Source organism: Chenopodium album, chromosome 15, assembly GCF_948465745.1.
Source record: "Chenopodium album chromosome 15, dcCheAlbu1.1, whole genome shotgun sequence".
NCBI lineage: Eukaryota > Viridiplantae > Streptophyta > Magnoliopsida > Caryophyllales > Amaranthaceae > Chenopodium > Chenopodium album.
The window spans coordinates 48,000,215-48,019,716 of record NC_137848.1 but is presented as its reverse complement, the minus strand read 5'-3'; the positions used below and the strand labels follow the sequence as shown (position 1 = coordinate 48,019,716).

The 19,502-nt window shown below is 34.9% G+C and overlaps 1 protein-coding gene and 1 pseudogene across 2 annotated transcripts; both read right to left on the bottom strand.

The window, feature by feature from the left end:
• Window positions 1-1,045: 1,045 nt before the first annotated feature.
• LOC145582388 (putative disease resistance protein RGA1) lies at window positions 1,046-4,018 on the bottom strand (annotated as a pseudogene). Its single transcript, XR_014099869.1, has 2 exons — window positions 1,627-4,018; window positions 1,046-1,364 (listed from the first exon to the last, which is right to left on the bottom strand). The product of XR_014099869.1 is annotated as a putative disease resistance protein RGA1 (transcript).
• Window positions 4,019-5,012: 994 nt separating this feature from the next.
• Window positions 5,013-13,502, bottom strand: LOC145583248 (transcription initiation factor IIB-2-like). Its single transcript, XM_081640440.1, has 7 exons — window positions 13,020-13,502; window positions 11,321-11,345; window positions 10,664-10,793; window positions 10,449-10,579; window positions 9,344-9,432; window positions 8,562-8,638; window positions 5,013-5,580 (listed from the first exon to the last, which is right to left on the bottom strand). The coding sequence occupies exons 1-7, from the start codon at window positions 13,370-13,372 to the stop codon at window positions 5,447-5,449; spliced, it is 939 nt and encodes a 312-aa protein (XP_081496566.1). The 5' UTR covers window positions 13,373-13,502; the 3' UTR covers window positions 5,013-5,446.
• Window positions 13,503-19,502: the final 6,000 nt, after the last annotated feature.

Below are 19,502 nucleotides of genomic sequence, written 5' to 3'. Positions count from 1 at the left end.
TATTTACTAAAATGACTAATTGTAAATTTTAATTCCAAAACTAGCTAAAATGTTGACTTGGAGGAAAATTATTTATTTCTTATTTTCCTTTGAACCAATTTGGTTCACTTTTTTTTTTTTTTTTTTGGGGGGGGGGGGGGAGGTGTTTTTTTGGGTTTTTTTTAAATTTTTTTTTTTTTGGGGGTTTTTTAGTTGGAAAGTTTTAAAGCTATATACATATATACATAAAGTTGGTCATAGGAACCCTAATTTGAAGATCACAAAAAAGACCAATTTTTTTTGTCTTGATCGACATGATCGTATCACAAAAAATTGATATTTAAAGTACTATTGTTTTATCAACACAACTGCAAACTTATACGGCGATAAGGGATTTTAAGGTATTGTTCATCTTTTTCATGTTTGCTAATTGTATACCCTCTGCTAATGTCGGCTAATTTTTGTTAATTGGAAGTTTGGAACAATTTTTCGAGTGATTTTTTTTTAGACAATTTTTTTTTTAATTTTGTGTAACTTTATATTATAAAAAAAATTGAGAATTGTTGCAAATATATTATGTTTATGTTATTTTCCAAATTAATGGATATTTTAAACTATGGCTTTAAAATTTCTCAAAAAAACCCAAAATAATAAAAAAATAATTTAAAGCCAAAAAACGGGAAATGTTGGCAAATCGGAATTCAAAGACCATATACTATGTAACGTACAAAATTACTAGCCATTAAATTTTCCAACTAAAAAAAAAAGAGCAAATTTAAAATAAACCCAAAACAAATAAAATTATAAAAAAATTATTAAAAAAAAAAAAAAAAAAAAAAAAAAAACCTTCTTTTTTTTTTTTTTTTGTTTTTTTGACATAACCTTTTTGGTTAAAGGAAAATAAGAAATAGATAATTTCCTACTAAGTAAATAATTTAGCTAGTTTTGAAATTAAAATCTATAATTAGCCATTTTGGGAAATACTTTTGTTAAATTAGCTATTTTGATAAATGATCTTGTTTTCTCGACCTCTCATATTTATCACTAGGTAAATATAATCTCGTTACTCACAACAACTTCAACACAATAACTCAAACGTTCTTAAAAATACAAATAAACAAAGTACAATGAAAAAAAAAAAAAAAGTTTGTTACATGTAAAATCCTCGCTTTAAGAGTAAGATAAAAGCATGTAACTCATAAGTACAAAGCATTTAAAGGATAGGATACCATAGCATAAATCATTATATTATACATAAGAACGACTTAGACAAACATATACCCTTGACTCCCTCGAGGCCTTGAGTATTCAAATAAGCATGAGCCATAAACAATCAGACCGATACTTGCTCCAACAGCTAGGTTGAAAAACTGTGGTCCCAAAATCTGTATAACAAATAATTGCAAAAAAATCATGAACACATAATAGTTACAGAGTGTACTTTTAGAACTTATAAAAATCAGTAATTTGTAAATCTTCCCTGTTTTCCTTTTTTTTATATATAGTTATATTTAGGTATAATAGAAATTATTATGTCAAAAAATTAAAAATTAAAAATTAAAATGAACTTGGAGGAAATCAAAGACTAACCAAAGAAGAGACAACAATAGAATATAAAATCAATATTAGTGAGATAGAAGATGAGACCTTTTTCAGTGGCTTTGATTTGGAGTAAATGTAACGCCATCAAGCTTGAATGTGGGAATGTGTTGTATGAGAGGGTAGTCTTCCCCATCTGGTACAGCGCATCTTATTGATAGGTTTGGGCATCCCTTAATTACGAGCAATTGTAGAGAATTGATCTGGCTAATACATTTGGGCAAACCCAACATATTTTGACAGTCTATTATTCTAAATTCCCGGAGGGAAGTAAAACAATTTAACCAATCTGGAAGCTCCACCAAACCTTCACAATTTGCAATATCAAGATATTGGAGAGAAGTTGCAGCAGATTGTATGCCATTTGGTAGAGTTGCCATTTTTACATTGTTGATGTTCAATAATCGGAGGCTTTGAAGGCCTTGAAGGGCCCCTCCCTTGTTTATATCTAGCTCTTCACAATTTCTTATGTCTAGCATCTTAAGGTTAACAAGGTACTTCATACCTTTTAGAAGACTTGTCAATTTTGGACAATCCTCAATGCTCAAGCATTTAAGGGAGTTGAGGTGCCCAATATTATCAATGTCGCACAACGAGATCAGGCTCTTACATGAATCAAAACGTAACATTTGTAGAGAACTTAATTCATTGAGTTTGATGTCAACTAAGCTCTCTTGACATGTTGTCACTACAAAATTCTTTAAGCTTTGCAATTGATATATATCCCTTGGTAGCTCTTTTAATTGCTCACATCTATTGACATGAAAAGTTTCCAAATTCAATAGATTACATATTGTATTTGGAAGTGATTTCATGATGGGATTTGATGACAAGTCAAGATATCTCAAATGCTTCAGGTTCCCAATCGACTTTGGCAACTCTTCAAACCAAAGATCCCCAAGTCCCAAGATGCGTAAGCAACTGAGATTGGATATAATACCCTCTAGAAAGGACATGCTTACATGTTTCATTCTATAACCAAATCGAAACGTCCGGGCTTTCTTCGCTTTGAGAAGCTCTGTTGGAAATTGTTCTTCTTTTAAACTATCAATTTTCTCATATCCCCAAACAACATGCCTAGCATGGTTTAAATCTGTCATCTTATCCAAAGTTACAACAACTAACTCTTCTGCCATAATGTTCACTGCTAAATCATGCAAAAGATCGTGCATTTTACTCTCGCAACATACACCCACGAGATGTGCTTTTGATTCTTCAACCAAGAACTTTGAATGCCAGTTTCAATAGACCTGCCAATTTCACAAAGATTTGGATATTTGCCTTCCTCACCATCCTTGAATGCCAGGTGCTTGAACATTGCCCAGCAAACTTCCATCGGAAGACTGTCCAAATCATAAGACGATTCGAATGTTTGAGGAAGGCAACCAGCAACCTTGGAGTTTCTTGTGGTGACCAAAATTACACTCCCTGGATTACCAACATCTAGCACATTCTTTAGCTCTTTCCACTTTTTGAAATCCTCATCCCAGACATCATCCAACACTAGCAAGTACTTTTTCCCACTTAGCAAAGCATGAAGCTCTTCTATTAATGGATCATCCAACTGTTGACTGGATGTGTTGTTACCACTCCTGTGTCCACCGTTCTGCAAAATGTCCTCAATGATCTTGGGTATGCAAAACGTGTCCGTAACACATACCCACAACTTAAGATTGAAGTGTTTAGCATCATGATACACCAACTTAGCTAACGTAGTTTTCCCGATCCCACCCATCCCAACAATAGGAAGCATAGAGAGCTCACTAACATCACTGACACTACCCAATCTATTTATAACATCTTGCTTAGCCTCATCTCTTCCAACAACATCAGGTACATGAACATATGAGCTTCTATCAAAAAGATCCCTGATGTCAGCAGTTGAGTACTCAACCGGATTCTCAGTCAAACCAAAATCATTTTTCTTAGCCACAATGTGTTCTAGCTGTTCACGGAGGTCTCGTATTTTGTGACTCACATGAAAAGAAAAAATGAAGGGGTTTGAGGAGGAAAGATAGTACCTAAGCTTGCGGCGAAAACGACCTTCATTGACATGGCGTTGTAAAGCGTCAAAGGCGACTTCATCCAAGAGATAATCAATATCATAAACAACACGCTTGAGATCTCTTAGCCAAACTTTCATTGCTTCGTTCGAGTATTGCTTGTTTTCAGCATCATGGAGGACAGCACAAATAGCAGTGAGCTTATCAGCTATCTTATTGATATCTTTCTTAGCTAACTTGGCCGCTTTTAATTCTTCGGAAACAGAGGAAATGGCAAGATCACCGGTAAAGGAAGCGATCTTACCAAGTATGGATTTAGCAATAGGCAAAATGATGGCTTCCGCCATCTTCAAAATTATGGGAAAAACAAGATAAGAAGAGAAGAAAACATGTGAAGATGAGTGAGGGTGAGGGTGTACTACAGTAGTAGTGTAGTAATGCCCTTCGATCTTGAGTGGTTAAGGCAACTCAAGTACAAATACCCTTAAATTTGTTTTTTCTTAGACAAATAAAAATGGCTTTTTTGTAATTTCTCCATTCAACCGTTGATAAGTCAATATTGCTTTATAAATTTTGTAAAATAAGTCAATCAACAGTGATTGCTCATAAACTTTAGAAAATATTTTTTGTAAAAAATCAAGTGAGATTATTGTGATTTCAAGGTTTTAAGGGTGATACTCCTTATTACTATTTTTTGGTGCACAGTAATTGATTTGTTATAGTACAAAAGTACACAAACTCCCTGTTTTCATATTTGACGCTTTACTAATAAGGTAAGATCATTTTTTTTGGTGCACATAGCCTTTGAATACGCTTTCTTAGCCACAATGTGTTCTAGCTGTTCACGTGAGACTAATACGGTTTTAAGGAAGCCTTAACTAGGAGCACTGATCTCATCGCGTCAATTATGTACACAACCTCCATGTTTTCATATTTAAACTACTACCTCCGTTAAATATTATGTACAACTTTGGAATATTTTATATGTCACAAATAATACCCTAAAATTGCACATAACATTTAACGGAGGTAGTATGTAAAACCATAAAAAAAAATGTTTTTTTTCTCTAGATCTACTGATCTACCACTGAACATAAGGGATCCCTAGATTCCCTACAAACCATATGAAGATGGGTTCTATATTATCTTCCCAAAAACCTGAAAAGTTGTGATTAGAGAATAAGAGAAATTGTTCTGATAATCAGCAGTGACATTGAGGGTGGTTGCATCTTGTAACGAGGTCTTTCTTTTATGACTTTCTTTTATGACTTTTAGCAACCGATTACATACTTCTTCAAGAAGGTTGCACACAATTGACACAACTAATGCTACAAAACAAAGTTACAAGGTTTTAGAGTGTCAAAATCAGGAACACCCTCATCCTTTCAGACTAGTAGAGTGTTACAACCAAAAAAAATAAGCAATCAATAAGGGAAAACATAAATGCTGAAAAACTTCTAAGAATCATCACTAACCATAGTGTTCACTTTTAATAAATCCCTTAAAAAAATTACTTATAAATGCGTAGAAATCTAAATTCCGATTTCATATCACCCTCTTCCAAGCAAAGAGTTTACAATTACACCCCACACCCCAACTCTTCACCTGCGCCTGTCATTTATCCCATTCAGATACTACATTTGCTAAAATAATGCAACAGAGAAGTGTATGTTGATATGTCACCCCCAACAAAGATGGGTGCGCCTCTTTAAAGTTTAAGACAAAACAATTGCACATTCGATCAGGAGTTAAGCAACTTTTATGTGAGTTATATCTTTAAGGTAATGGGCAGGCTTCCATTTTGTATTCCCCACACCAAAAAGGCAAAAATCTGTAAGACGGTCCGTAAAGCTCCCACGTTCCTTCTAAGGACTGCAAAGGTTTTTCAGGTCCTCATCCTTGGCATACCAATTGGATATTATCTTGGAAATATGAGGATAAAGGTCCTTGTAAGCATTTCTGATGGTTCCTTCAGCAACACCAGTAGAAAGTGAGATATCTGCAAGAGAAGAAAGTTTTTCGTGCTTAGGGGCTGTTTCGTTAGACACTTGGAATAATGGAAACGAAGTGGAAAGGAAACATATAAGAGGGAAGAAAGGAATCATCTAACTCTTACCTTTTCATTTGTTTGGTTTAACTATGGAAAGGAATCACTTACACTTAACTTCCTTTCTTTTTGTTTATGAAGGATAAGGGTAATTGTTACTTTAAGTTTTAGAGACGTAACAAATATGTGGAAACCATTACCCCTATGGTAATTGTTACCTAAATCTAAACACTTGGTAACGGTAATAGTTAAATTGAATCCGTTTCCAACCCAAATAAAACTCTTACCAAACATGCTCTTAATACGATGAGCAAACCAACCTTACTATCCAATCTCAAATTTACATGAAATCTGACACATTTTCAGCACAGAGACTCAATTAGTCGTTGTTACTATTCAAGTAAAAAACCAAACTACCAAGGATTGGACAAACGATCATTACATTACGACATACAGCGTAAGTATCACACGGGAAAAATCCTCAATTACAACGATAGCAGAGAAGGCCTAATCCACAATTGTTAATAACGAAAGTATCAATTTAAGGAAAATACGGCCCTGTTTGGTTTTACCGTAGCTCATAGCTGGCAAAGTTATCAGAATCGGGATTCTACTTTGAATCGGTGAGTGGGGTAGAATCAAATCGGTAAAATCGAATCGTAGAATCGTACGATTCTACCAAAAATGTAAAATTGGGCTTCAAAATGTAACAAATGACTACATACATAATTTTATAGCAATGAGAATGATAATAATATATATTGTTAATAACATAATATTGACATACAAACATAAAATAGTTTTTCAAGTAATTTCGCACGCGCATAACTCAAATAATACACTATAAACTATAAAGTCGGATTATTGGTACACATTTTTAACCATGAGAGTACACAACAGTTGTTGTTAAATTATGAAAAAAATAACGTTGTTAACTCGTAAAGTTGTTTTCCCTAGACCCATGCATAATAAAAAAAAAAAAAATCCAATAATGATAGAAAACTAAGTGTCAAATTAGTTCATTTAACGAGATAGCTAAAGAATGACAACTACAACAAACTCATGTTATAAAAGTGTTTTTTATATGCCCAAAGTTGAGTGCATGAGACTCATGAATACATTCTTATGCCCACAAAAATTAAATGGTTGGATAGAATCTTAAAAATTATTTAAATTGATGTTTCATAAGCTTTATTATGATTTAGATTGAATAATATGTAAGTCATTGACTAAAGTTAGGTTCAACTATGACACCCTTACACTCTTTAATCTATAACATAAAATATATAAATGATATAGGTACGAAACCAATTCTGTAGACTTCAAGAGCTTTCCAATGACATATTATAAGGCTAATTCCGACTTCGGAATCAAAAGTTATGGGTTACGAAAAATCAAATTTTTTGCAGGAGTAGAATCGGTTAGAATCGTAGAATCGGTACCGATTCCACCGATTCTACGAGCGATTCTATAGCATAACGATTCTACCAGCGATTTACATCGTTTAAGTGGATTAGGATCGTAGAATCGTACGATTCTACGATCCGAATTGCGATTTTAATAACATTGGTAGCTGGTAATTACTACTTGAGTGTACGCACTAATCAAAAAGCTAAATGTTCAATTAATTTCAATAGCTTCTATGATCTCTTTAAAATACAAGTTTTTGAGCGCAAAAAGCTCTTTCAAAAATCTGTGTTTAACTGTTTACCATATCTCAAATTAACATTTTTTAGAGTGGTCAAACCTATAACAGGCCTCAAAAAGCTAAAAGCTCTCCTCCAAAAAGTTACTTCCTAAACAAGGTTGTATAACCATCATTCAATTTGGATTGGTTTACACTTTTCATTTCTTCCTCTCATCAAACCCCGATCTAGAGAAATCCACTTAACAGTCCGGCATGCAAGACCATTCTTTTCCTTAACAAACCACTAAATCTTATACTGCAAACATTAACAATTTCACCCATATATAGCAGTAGGAAAAATCCAAAAATCAAGACTGGATGCCAATAGTGGATAATCCATTCCCTATCCACAACCTAGTTTCTCTCTATAATGGACAAACTCGAACACTTTAAGCAACTGGACAGTCAATAGGAACAGAATATTGTTCAAAATCCTTGGTGGTACTAAAAATTGAAATAACGCTATAACTAAAAGAGAAGTAAGCCAAAGCTCAAGTTCCAACCACTACAACAAAGAAAGTGATCTTCCATTTTCCTTTGAAACCTCTCCAACAATGGAGGAATTTGATTTATTAAAAGGGGAGAAAATAGATCCTTCCAACTCCCTCAACCCTCCCCTTCCCTCCTTGCATTAGATATCCGAATAAAAGGATGGTGTATCCCTCCTTTTATCTCCTTTTCCTTTCCCTCATTTCTCTCTATCCAAACATAGTAACAGTTAGAAATTGTCCATATTACAACTTACAAATAGGCAACGAAGCAAAACTGCAAAATGTTCTCACTAAATGCTTGCACATGTTATCCCCTTATTGCTTTTGTACCCACAAATTTTTGAATAGTCTCTGCCCTCTAGAGCATTAATCCTTAACCAATTGACATCTAGCCACCCTTTAGAGAAGAAGGTTGCGACACACCTTTAAGTCTCTTTTGGAAAAATACACATACAGCAATGACGCATCTCCCCCCCCCCCCCCCCCAACACACACACACACACTCACACACAAAAGCATCTCCCACGTCTAAAATAAGTTGCATTTTAAAGGTGAACAAGATTTAACATCCAAACCCAGGATAAAAAAATCCAGGTAGCTTTAGATTATTGAGTCTTAACGATTGTGTACGTGCATCAATTTTCAGAAATTGCATAATAGCAATAGCAGGTCATAATCTTCCTGCTAAAACAAGAATCTGAATAGATTCCTGTATGTGCAACAAAAGCTTGAAAATGATATAACAGAAGACAAACCTCGAAGGGGTTTTTTTTCCTCAGAAAGTTGGGTAATAATATATATCACTGCTGCAGCAATAGATATGGGACTTCTCCTGTATTGATTGCAAGAAAAAGAGCATGTTAGTACATGGATGCTTAAAAATTTGTGTAGCGTGGTATTACAAAAAAAAAATAAAAAAATAAAAAAATAAAAAAATAAAAAATAAAGGCTCATGCATTCTTCCTTGTACAACACAACAGAGCTTTAGTGACTTACATATCTATAAAACAAGATATATAACCATGAAGCAGCAGAATTAACATGGACACATGGTGCACCACAAACTAACTCTTACAACCTTCATCAATAATTATTTTATTTCAAAGAAAATAATTATTTTACGTAAATCTATCTGGCTAAGTATTCCTGGAGACAATGTATATCCTCTATCTCTTCTGTTTTATGGAATATACACAAACATGCATTTTCACAGCTCAATATAGCACTTCAGAGAAAATGGCTCAGTATGGGATAATAGCATACTGAAAATAAAGGGACAACATCTGAACCAGCTTCAGGCAACTTAATTTTATAAAATAGCATTTGGTCTTGTTGATACAGAAATACTTTGTATGATACTTCCAATAGTTTCAAACCAGTATCTTGACTTAGAAATATTTTAAGCTTTTTTTTTTTTTTTTTTTTTTTTGACAAATAGAAATATTTTAACTTGCTAGAAACAATTCCTATTCCTATAAAATATCCTTTTGTAAGCAAAGCAAACAAGATTGAACTATAATACATTTAAAAGTACCACCTTATATCAATTTCTTCTGATTTCTGAACAGCTTCTTGAGCAGCCTTCATGGCTTGATTGTTCATACCAAGATTTGAACAAAAACGTCTCTGTAAGAAGTTTCAATCCCATGTCAAAAGAATATAATTAACCTCACGACATCAAACTGAATACTCCCTCCGTTTGGTAATAATAGCAACACTTTGACTTTTGCACTATTCATATGCTTAATTTGACTATACTTTTTATCAATATATAAAATACATATATTGCCAGATAAAATATTTTTGGATTAATCTTTAGAAAATTTAAACATTTGCTACCAGGAAAAACATCTCGATTCACATTTGCTACCGTTTTAAAAAAAAAAAAATTACCTTGCTACCACTTAAATCAAAGTTTGTTACAAATTACTACCACTTAACGGAATCCGTTATTGAAAATTAAAAAAAAATTAAAAAAGACAGAAAAAAAACCTAGCCACCCCACTGCCACCTCCTCCCCTCAACTGCCACCCTTCCCCACCCACGAAGCCAACCCCCCCCCCCCCCTCTCTTTCTCCCACGGTGGTTTTGGGGTGGTGGTTTAGGGTTAGGGGAGGCCGAAAAGGGTAGAAGGGGAGGGGGTCGATTCCGGTGGAAGGAACAGCGAGGGGGGCTGAATTCAGTGGGGTTGGCTTCGGTGGGTGGGGGAAAGGGAAGGGGATTGGCTTCACGGGTGGGGAAATGAGAGGAGGGTGGGGTCGCCGACGCCGGTCGTAGCTTTGGGCGCCGGACGCCAGCAGGGGGAAGGGGGAAGGGGGAAGGTGGCAGTTGAGGGGAGGGGGTGGCAGTGGGGTGGCTGGACGATGGTTGGGCCCCACTGACGGAAATTGTTACGGTGTAAGGCATCGGGTAGTAATTTCTAACAAACTCTGATTTAGGTGGTAGCAAAATAAAAGATAAAAAAATTTAAATCGGTAGTGAATGTGAATCGAGGCGTTTTTCCTTATAGCAAATGTCAAAATTTCAAATATTAATGGCCAGAGTTGTGCATCGGGCCGGTCAAAGTGTTGCGATTTTTTTGAAACGGAGAGAGTATATATATATAGTCATTATATATAGTCATTGAGAGACAAGATATTTACCAGAAAATCTCCAGCATGTATAGTTCCCATGCCCACTGCTTGTCCCATTTCGACCTCCAGCTGTTTCACAATGTACTCTTTTGCACGACCAATGTCTTTTTTTGACGCTCCATTGGCGACAGAACAGATTTCTATATGAAATCCACATGTTCAATGAAGCTCAGACACAAATAAATGGTTGAAGATCCATATTTTATAAGATTCTAAGGCTGTACCCTTTACAGTCCGAGGCTTGTCCTCTTGCCGACAAGCTATGTATAGGCATGCAGCCAAAATAGCATCTTGATTTCTTCCTCTACTAGACTTCTGATCTTCTACTTTTTTGTATATCTCACTAGCTCGGTCCTGTTAAAGATAAAACAAACCATTACAAATAATTTACAAAGGTCAAATGCAAAAGCAGCCACAAAGGTAATATTGTCCTTGTATGTACAGTATAGTGCAGCAAAAAGATATGTGATTAATGTTAGTGGAAGCACAAAACAATTTTTAAAAAATACCTCCCTATTTACAGTTAAAGATCAATAATTTTCTCACAGTAATAAGTGCACTAATAGCTCAATGAAAGGGATGGCACTAGACCACTAGTCATGACCGCCATCTTCACTCTTGAGTAATATTAATTCATCTAACCTACAGTGTTGTTTGTGAGGTGTCTTATTGAAGACTTTTCAAGCAAATTGCTTCTATGATAGATTTACACCCAAGCAAACAATGACTTAAGCCAATCAAAACATAAGACTAAAAAGTAAATTAGTAAACAAAAGGAACAATAGAATTTTCAACAAATAAAGGTTGCTTTGGCTAGCCAGCATGTTTAAAAAGCAAATCAATTCCAAAAAATATTAACCGGATAAAATTGAAGTCATTACCTTTATGGTCGAAACAAGACCCAACCTGAAACAACAAAATATTCCCGTTAGCTTTTAGCTTCACGATTTCAGATTCAACGTTCAAAAGTAAATAAAAAGTAAAACCTTGACTTACACAAAAAAAAAATAATAACAAATAAATAAATAAACAAAAGGCAAGGCAATCATACATAAATAAAATAATCAATGAGGATGTTACCATGAATGATGTTATATATAGCTTGGAGGATTTAAAAAGAAAGGGGGGCACAATATGCTTTAATTTGACACTTTTCGCCACAATGAAGTGCTCATGTTAGGCACGTAATCAAAGGGAGGCTTAAAAGGGGCATATGAATTTGTTAGCCAAGGTAGAGATTAGACCATAGAAACAATTCGCCAGAGTTGTAAGTCTACAATACCATATTAAGCCTAGCAGTGAAACAGCTTTTTAGTTACAAAATAAACCCACTTTCTTTAACATTAATTTCTAACAACAAAAGATCAAAAATGACAGGCCCCAGAGAGATTTATGTAAGCAACCTAAGAAACATAGCCCGTCCCTTCTTTTTGAAATTTAGGCTTGCATAAGATTAGTACTCTGTAGACAAGGAAGTGGATATTTGTTTCAAACAATAAACTTTTCCCACATAATTTAGAGTATAACACTATTCTCCCATCTCCAATTCCATGTTACCAATATGATCCACCAACACTTTCTCTCACTCACGTCGCAATATAGCCCAAACACCATTCATCAATCATAAGGACTAATCAGCGACACCACCAGCCACAATCTCCCTTCTTTTGGGTATGACCTAAAGAAAACATCCACAGAGCAACCCTAAAGGGCCTAAAATAACATTAACTTCAACATTCATCATATTCAGCAGACTGCCAACATTTATCTAAGTCTGCTTCTCTATTGCACAACCACAAACCTCAAACAAGAAAGCCAAAAGCAAGCAACCATATCCTGCTCCAGGATCATTTGAAAATAATGCAGGTTATACACAATTTCACCTTCCAAATAAAATTAGTAAACAGAACAGCGACATTCTCAATTAAAATTTAGAAACCATTTCACCCCTACTCCTCAACTTAGTTTCAATTTCTATACAAAAAGTTATCAACAATTCTCCCTCAATAATATCTGTACCTTGTCAAAAAAAAAAAGGAGTATGCATAAGATTTTCGCTACAACCAACAATATTACAATACCCCACGACTTAGTCTCGACAACATTATAATCACCCAACTCCAAACAGTACTTGTGCAAGTAATCATACTCAAATTCCCTACATTTCGCCACAACACAGAACAACCCAAATGAACACATTCATTGGTATCATGAATTCAGGACCAACAATCCAACACTTCTTCCGACAGCATATTTTTAAATCCAAATATAAATTCACATTAATGCAAGGAGATGGACCAACCAACATTACACCAATACACCATAGTTTTTAGTCTTTTCCAACCAAAAATTCACCCAACTTCATACTTTTCCCTCAGATTAACACCAAATCACCCAATAAATTTCCAACTTTAACCCTCAAAAACAAATACTGTATATAATCCTACAACAATCAAGAAAATTCATTGTATCATCCACAAAAAAATACCCACCCTCTTATCAAAAAATCAACTTTATTAATCCATTTCACAATAAACAATTCAAAGAGCTGAAATAACAATAAGGCAATAAAAATCAGACCTATCAGCCATAGTGGCAATGGTCTTGAAGGCTTGAATAAGACCTCGATCGGGGTTCGAACCCCGATTCTGCCACCGCCCTAGCGAAGACGATAAATAATCTCCAGTAGTACCATTCGGCTTTGATATAACGGTGGACAAACCACCGTCCGATAACAAGGGGTTAGTGGGTCCACCAACACGGACCGGGTCATTATCATTCGATTCATTGGCGAACGTTCTCCACTCGGAGGTTTCATCGATTGAGTGAGATTCTAACACGAGTCCGCACTCTGAACAAACTGTGTCACCTGCAGAATGATCGAACACAACCTCGGTGTGTTTCTTGCAATCGCTGCAAAACGCATCACCCATTTCTCAAATTGATTGAAAACCCCAGAAATTTTCCAGAATCAAAATATGATCTTTTGTTTGTTTTTGATTGATTTGAATTGAATGGGAATTTGGGGTGATGGGTGTTTTTGGAATTAGGGTGGAAATTGGGGAAGAAGGGAAATGAGGAGAGGAGAGAGAATCTGGGAAATGGAAGGGGTATGGGGGTATTTATAGAAGGAGAGAGTGTGGGTTTGTTGGCTTGTTAGGAAAGTCATGGGAAATTGATGCGGTAATAAAAAGGGAATGAATTAATATATGTGTGGGACCTTTGATTTGTGTTTGGGCTTGCTCCTTTTGTAATAATCGCATCACTTACCTAATCTATTGCAAAATATACATACTCCCTCCGTTTTTTTTATTTGCATCATTTTGGATTGCACAAATTTTTAGGAGAGTAATATAATATTGTGAGTAGGTGAATAAATTATTATAGTAAGGGCATGCCTGGAATTCCAGAAATAATGAAGGGGGTAATATCTAACGGGGTAGATTCTACTTGAGCATTGATTTAGAGAGTAATAATTCATTTTCTAAGGTTTGGCAACAATCCTAGGGTAATTCATGGCAATCGGCGGCAACCACCATGTCGTTGATAAACTTGAGACCACCACGAGCATCACCTCACTTGAAGGATCAAAAGCCCTAACCATTTGTTCAACTATCTCTTCAACCAGTGGGTCCGATTCAAGATACTTGTTCGTAATTCGCCAGAATTGATGAGCTATGGCGGCTAGCAGCTTCCACCAGGCGGCTATAATGGCGGCAACAACTTCAATTGAGTGGAGGGATATAAAGGTGAAGGAGAGAGTACATAGCAGGGGAAAAGAAGATGCAGTATAGAAGAGGAATTGTTACGGGGGAAATTGTTATGCTAGGGGGAAGGTGGGTAATTATTAACCTCATTTTTAGGGAAATAGATTACCCCACTGATTAATTACCCTAGATCCAAACTTTAAAAAAAATCCAGAATTATTACTCATGTATTTTTTCCCCTCCCATTACACCCATTCCAGGCAGCCCCTAAAAGTAAGATGGAGATCATGAAAGAGAAAGTATGTGAGAGAGGATAGATATTTTTATTATTTTAGTGGGGACCATGAAAGAGAGAGAAATGATAAAATAAGTTGAGTGGGGTTTAAAGTAAGAGAGAGAAATGATAAAATATAGTATAAAGTTACCAAATATAGAAGTGATGCATTTTAAAAAAAAAACACCCCAAAAAGGAAAGTGATGCAAATAAAAAAAACGGAGGGAGTACTACTTTTAAGCTTCTAGGCAGAGCAGATTTCAGCAGAACTTCTACACAGTGCACATTTCGACAAAGAAGAGTAGAATAGCTCAAAAGAACAGGGTCTACATGAGTATTGCCGATTTGTCTCTACTATTTTAATAATACCTTTGTTCTAACGGCCCCATGTAATAAGAGAGAAGAGATAGAGAAAGTTTATAAACTAGAAAGAAAAGTAATGCAACTAATACTTTCATTTTAGGGAAGTGATGCCTTTCATCACCTCACTGGCATTGGCCACATATATTTGAAAGTATACCTTTCATCAATTTCGTGTATTAGTATGGGCATGTTCTATAGTTTAAATTCTGCTCGTTAACTACGAGTAGTAAAAGAAAGAAAAAAATATGCGTGGGACCTAATGACAACGATTAGAACTTAGAAAGTTAGAAGTAGTAAGGTGTATGTGTTTAAAATTTGTACCGCATGCATCTGCAGGTAGGTTTGTTACGAGTACTAATTTGTAAGTTATCGATGAAAGATATTTAGTTTGTAACGGCTAACGTCATTATTACCACGTTTTTTAAAAATATCTTGCGTTCAATTTAGGTAGGCTAAATAAATTTACATAATTGAACCAGTTTTTTTGTTTTTTTTAAGGGAAACATAATTGAACCAGTTTAGTTTACTTGTTTAGCAAATTAGCACAGTTGAGTTTGACAGATCAACTTTGACAAGTTGTGAGTTGTGCACACGGACATTACTGTGTTAAACAAGCAAACATATACAGCCGCAACACTAACTGTACTACTAAGCGCTCATTGTTCAACAATCACGTACTCAGTTATTTCGTTGAGTGTTTATTGCATAATCGGAGTATGTAGGAATGTACGATCTTATGGCCGGACTACCGTAACATCTCATAATTATTACTCCGTACAAAGAATGCATTTAAAGTACTTTTTCCGTTTTATTTTGATAGATTCATTTTAACTTTTATAGTCAAATTTTTAAAACTTTGACCAAACACTCACATTAATATGTATATAGTATATACTACCTCCGTTAACAGTTATTTGCAACATTTATTAAAAACGGGTGCTACCTATTATTTGCAACAAAACTATTTCTTTCCTAATATAGTAACTTTTTTCTGGTAGAATAACCAAAATACCCTCATTTAAAAATTATTTACACATAATTACAAATTAATATAACCCTAATCTAACTTAATCATCTAAGATTTTTTTCCCCAAAAAATTAGATTACCCCTAATTTTATTTCCCCACCCTCTCTCTCCTCCATCTTCATCCCTCATTTCATCATCATCATCTCTCATATTCTTTGATCTTCTGAACTGATCATAATCTCTCATCTTCTTCCTTCTTTATCTCTCATCATCTTCTTCATCGTCATCTCTCGTCTCAGTTCGTGGGTGAGTTCATGGGTGGATGTTGGTGGTTCGTGGGTGTGGGTTCGGTAGATCTAGTGGTAGTTGTTGTTCGTGGGTGGTTTTTGTGGTTCATAAGTGGGTTTTGGTGATTCTTGGGTGGATTTCGGTGGTTTGTGGGTGACTTACGGTGAGTTGTGGGTGGTGGTTCGTGGATTTTTGGTGGATCTGCTGGGTTTTGGCTGGGATCAGTGGTGGTTTCTGGGTTTTGGTTGGGTTCGTGGTGGTTTCTGGGTTTTGGTTGGGTCGTGGTGGTTTGCTGAGTTCGTTGTTCGTGGTGATTTGCTGGGTTTAGTTGGGTGTCAGCGGTGTGGGCTGGGTTTGTGGGTGGTTTTCGGGGTTTTGGTTGGGTTTCAGCGGTGGTTGGCTGGATTTGTGGGTGGGGTTTCTAGGTTCTGATATTGGGTGGTTTTGTGGTTGGATTTCAGTGGTTTTGGTGGTGGTTGTGGGTTCAGAGTGATAGACGGTTTGGTGGTTCTGGTGGTTGTCGGTGGTTTGGTGGTGGTTCTGGGTTTAGTGATTCTGGGTGTCGGTGATTTGGTTTTTGTTTAATTGTTTTTTGTAGGTAGGATTAATACTTAATCAAATGCCCTTATTTTCCAATAATCATGCTTTAAAAGTTTTGCCTTGGAGTCCGTGCTACCCCCCTTTGTTGCAAATAACTGTTAAAGGAGGTAATATATATATATATATATATATATATATATAAGGGCTGCATATAAGAATTTAATATCTTTCCTTTTTTAGTATTAAGTTGGAAATCTTATCGACATTTCACGAGTAAATCGGTGTAATAAATGTTTATTTATTGTTAATTTTTTTTTTATTTGTAGCTTGCATATATTTTTTTCCATACATATGTATTGTTATATTCAGTATGTAATTTTATAATATCAAAATTTTATAATTTTGTTGATATACAATTAAATATATTAATGGTCATATGTACATCTTGAAGACCGTGTAAAGCCAAAATGAGACTACCAATATAAAACTAGAGGAAGTAATTTTTTTTAGAGTCCATACTTTGACACTTGTATTTATTTCGTGCCTTGTATTGTGGGCAAGTATCGAGTTGTGCATAGGGATGGCAACGGGTCGGATCTGGAACGGGTCCAGATGGACCCGGATCCAGATCCCTTTTTGTAATAAGGATCCAGATCCGACCCGGATCAGTCGGGTCTGAAAAATGGAGACCCGTATCCAGATTCGACGGGTCCAACGGATCCAGGTCCAAAACGGGTCCAATATATCTTGCCTAATTTTTTGCAATAAATGTAATATTTGGGTAAAAAAAATGCATTTCAAACTTTCGTCGGGTTATTAAGTTCAACCTAAATTAAAGTTATACAACTAATCTATAAACACAAAGTAAATAACCAACTTATACACTTATATTTTAAAATAAAAATTATAAACAACAAAAAAAGTACAATGTTACAAATGAACAAGTGAAAAAACAACGATGATATACCGATATGAGCATCCAAAATTCATCTTTTGAAAGGGCTAATTTTTATCACTACTAACATCATCAAAAATTTTAATAAAGAAAAAAAAAATTAGTTTTTTTTTTTTAATAGGAAAATTAAAAAATGAATAAACGGATCTAAGTCCAGGTCTAGGGACTAGACCCGGATCCAAATCCGTTTTTTTCAGCAGGACCCGAATCCAACGGGTCCAAAATTTGAAGACCCAGATCCGCGCAATACGATCTGGATCCACAGATCCGGATCGGATCCGGATCCACTGCCATCTCTAGTTGTGCATGTCCAAGGCCTTAGCATAATATGAGAGTAATGTTGTGTGCCAATTGCCAATAATAATTGTTCGCAAAGAACTTGTTGGTTCGCAATAGACTAATGGTTGCTAGCTTGGTTGCCAATAATATGAGAGTAATGGTTGTTAGTTGTTTCACCATATTGGTTGGTTTGACAAACTGTTTATATGGAGTATATAACATTTAAAATAATTGTTTGAGATCGAAAGAAAAACGAGCTTTCAAGTAATTACGACATTATCTTATAAAAATAAATCATTTTAATCCGATAATTAAATAATAACAGAATACATCAACAACCTAATTAAGTAATTATTAATAGTCCAAATTTTTTTTTAATCACCAAACTAACCACTTATTATAATCTATTCTATTAACTATTACTAAAACAAAACATGTTGGCATCATTAAGGGCCTGTTCACATTTACTTAATTTCAGTTTAGTTCAGTTCAGTTCAGTTCAGCTCTTAATTTCCCTCTCTCATAAAATATTCATTTCAGCTCATTTCAGTTCAGCTCCAATCAGTTCAGTTCAGTTCCAATCACTTCAGTTCAGTTCAGCTCAGCTCAGCTTATTTCAGTAAATGTGAACAGCCCCTAAGGGATACGTGTCAATTTCTTATTAAAAAATTTTCCGTCTAAACTATTTTTGACATCATCATTTTTTTTTCTATATTCCAAAACTAAATAAATACTGCGCTTCATTCAAAATTAATTAATAAGATTATGATTTTTTTATATATATATAAAATTGATAACTATTTAAACAAATAATGGCTACTTAATTTGTGCAACGCACGGAAGTAAACTAGTAATGATAATATTATGGAGTATAAATTTATAATTTGTGCACCCCCACATTCTAATGCTTTCCGCAACAATGCACCAATAATTGAGCAAGACTATATATAACAACAACTAGATGATTAATGATACTGTCCGAATCAAAAAGATAAATACTTTGTAACAGTTTTAGAAATTACTAATGCATCTTGCGAGTCTTGTTTAAGACTTTAATTCAACAACAGTTGTTTCTATTTATCAATTACTACAGATTATAGAACAAAACTAAATAATAATACTCTAATTGAACATGATTCCACTTCAACGGTATATGGTTCTTTGTTAAAAAATAAATAAATAAATAAATAAAACGGTATATGGTTTGAATAGGCATGTTTGCCGTATAATCTAATCCGCACTCCTCTTTGTGGAAAAATGAGGAGTAAAACAGGCAACCCGTAAGCTTAAGGTAGGGCAGAATACACACTAATTGGACAAGTTTTAACCTTTTGTCTTAAGTTTCTTGTACTCAAGGACCTAATTAAGACCTAACTCGTAACGAGTACAAAATTAGGAAAACAAACTTAGAAAAAAGAGTGATTGTTTAGAAGTATTTCCCATTTTTAAATAACTTGAGTCATTAACAACTCTGTTAAGCCTATTAGTGTATAGCTCATGGGCCGCTGTTATGAGCCCTAATTTCTTTAGGTTGTATATATATACTTGTGCATACTCTAATAGAAAAGACACTACACTATCCTCTATTTTCTCTATTCTTGACATGGTATCAGAGTCAAGTTTCGTTGTATATATATGTAGTTGTGCATACTCTAATAACAAAGACACCACACTATTCTCTCTATTCTTG

Coding starts and splice junctions, on each gene's coding strand:
- LOC145583248 (XM_081640440.1), bottom strand. CDS start 13,372: ATGGGTGATGCGTTTTGCAGCGATTGCAAGAAACACACCGAGGTTGTG. Junction 11,346..13,019: donor ATTGCCACTATGGCTGATAG/GTCTGATTTTTA, acceptor TTGTTGTTTCAG/GTTGGGTCTTGTTTCGACCA. Junction 10,794..11,320: donor GTCTTGTTTCGACCATAAAG/GTAATGACTTCA, acceptor TATCTTTAACAG/GACCGAGCTAGTGAGATATA.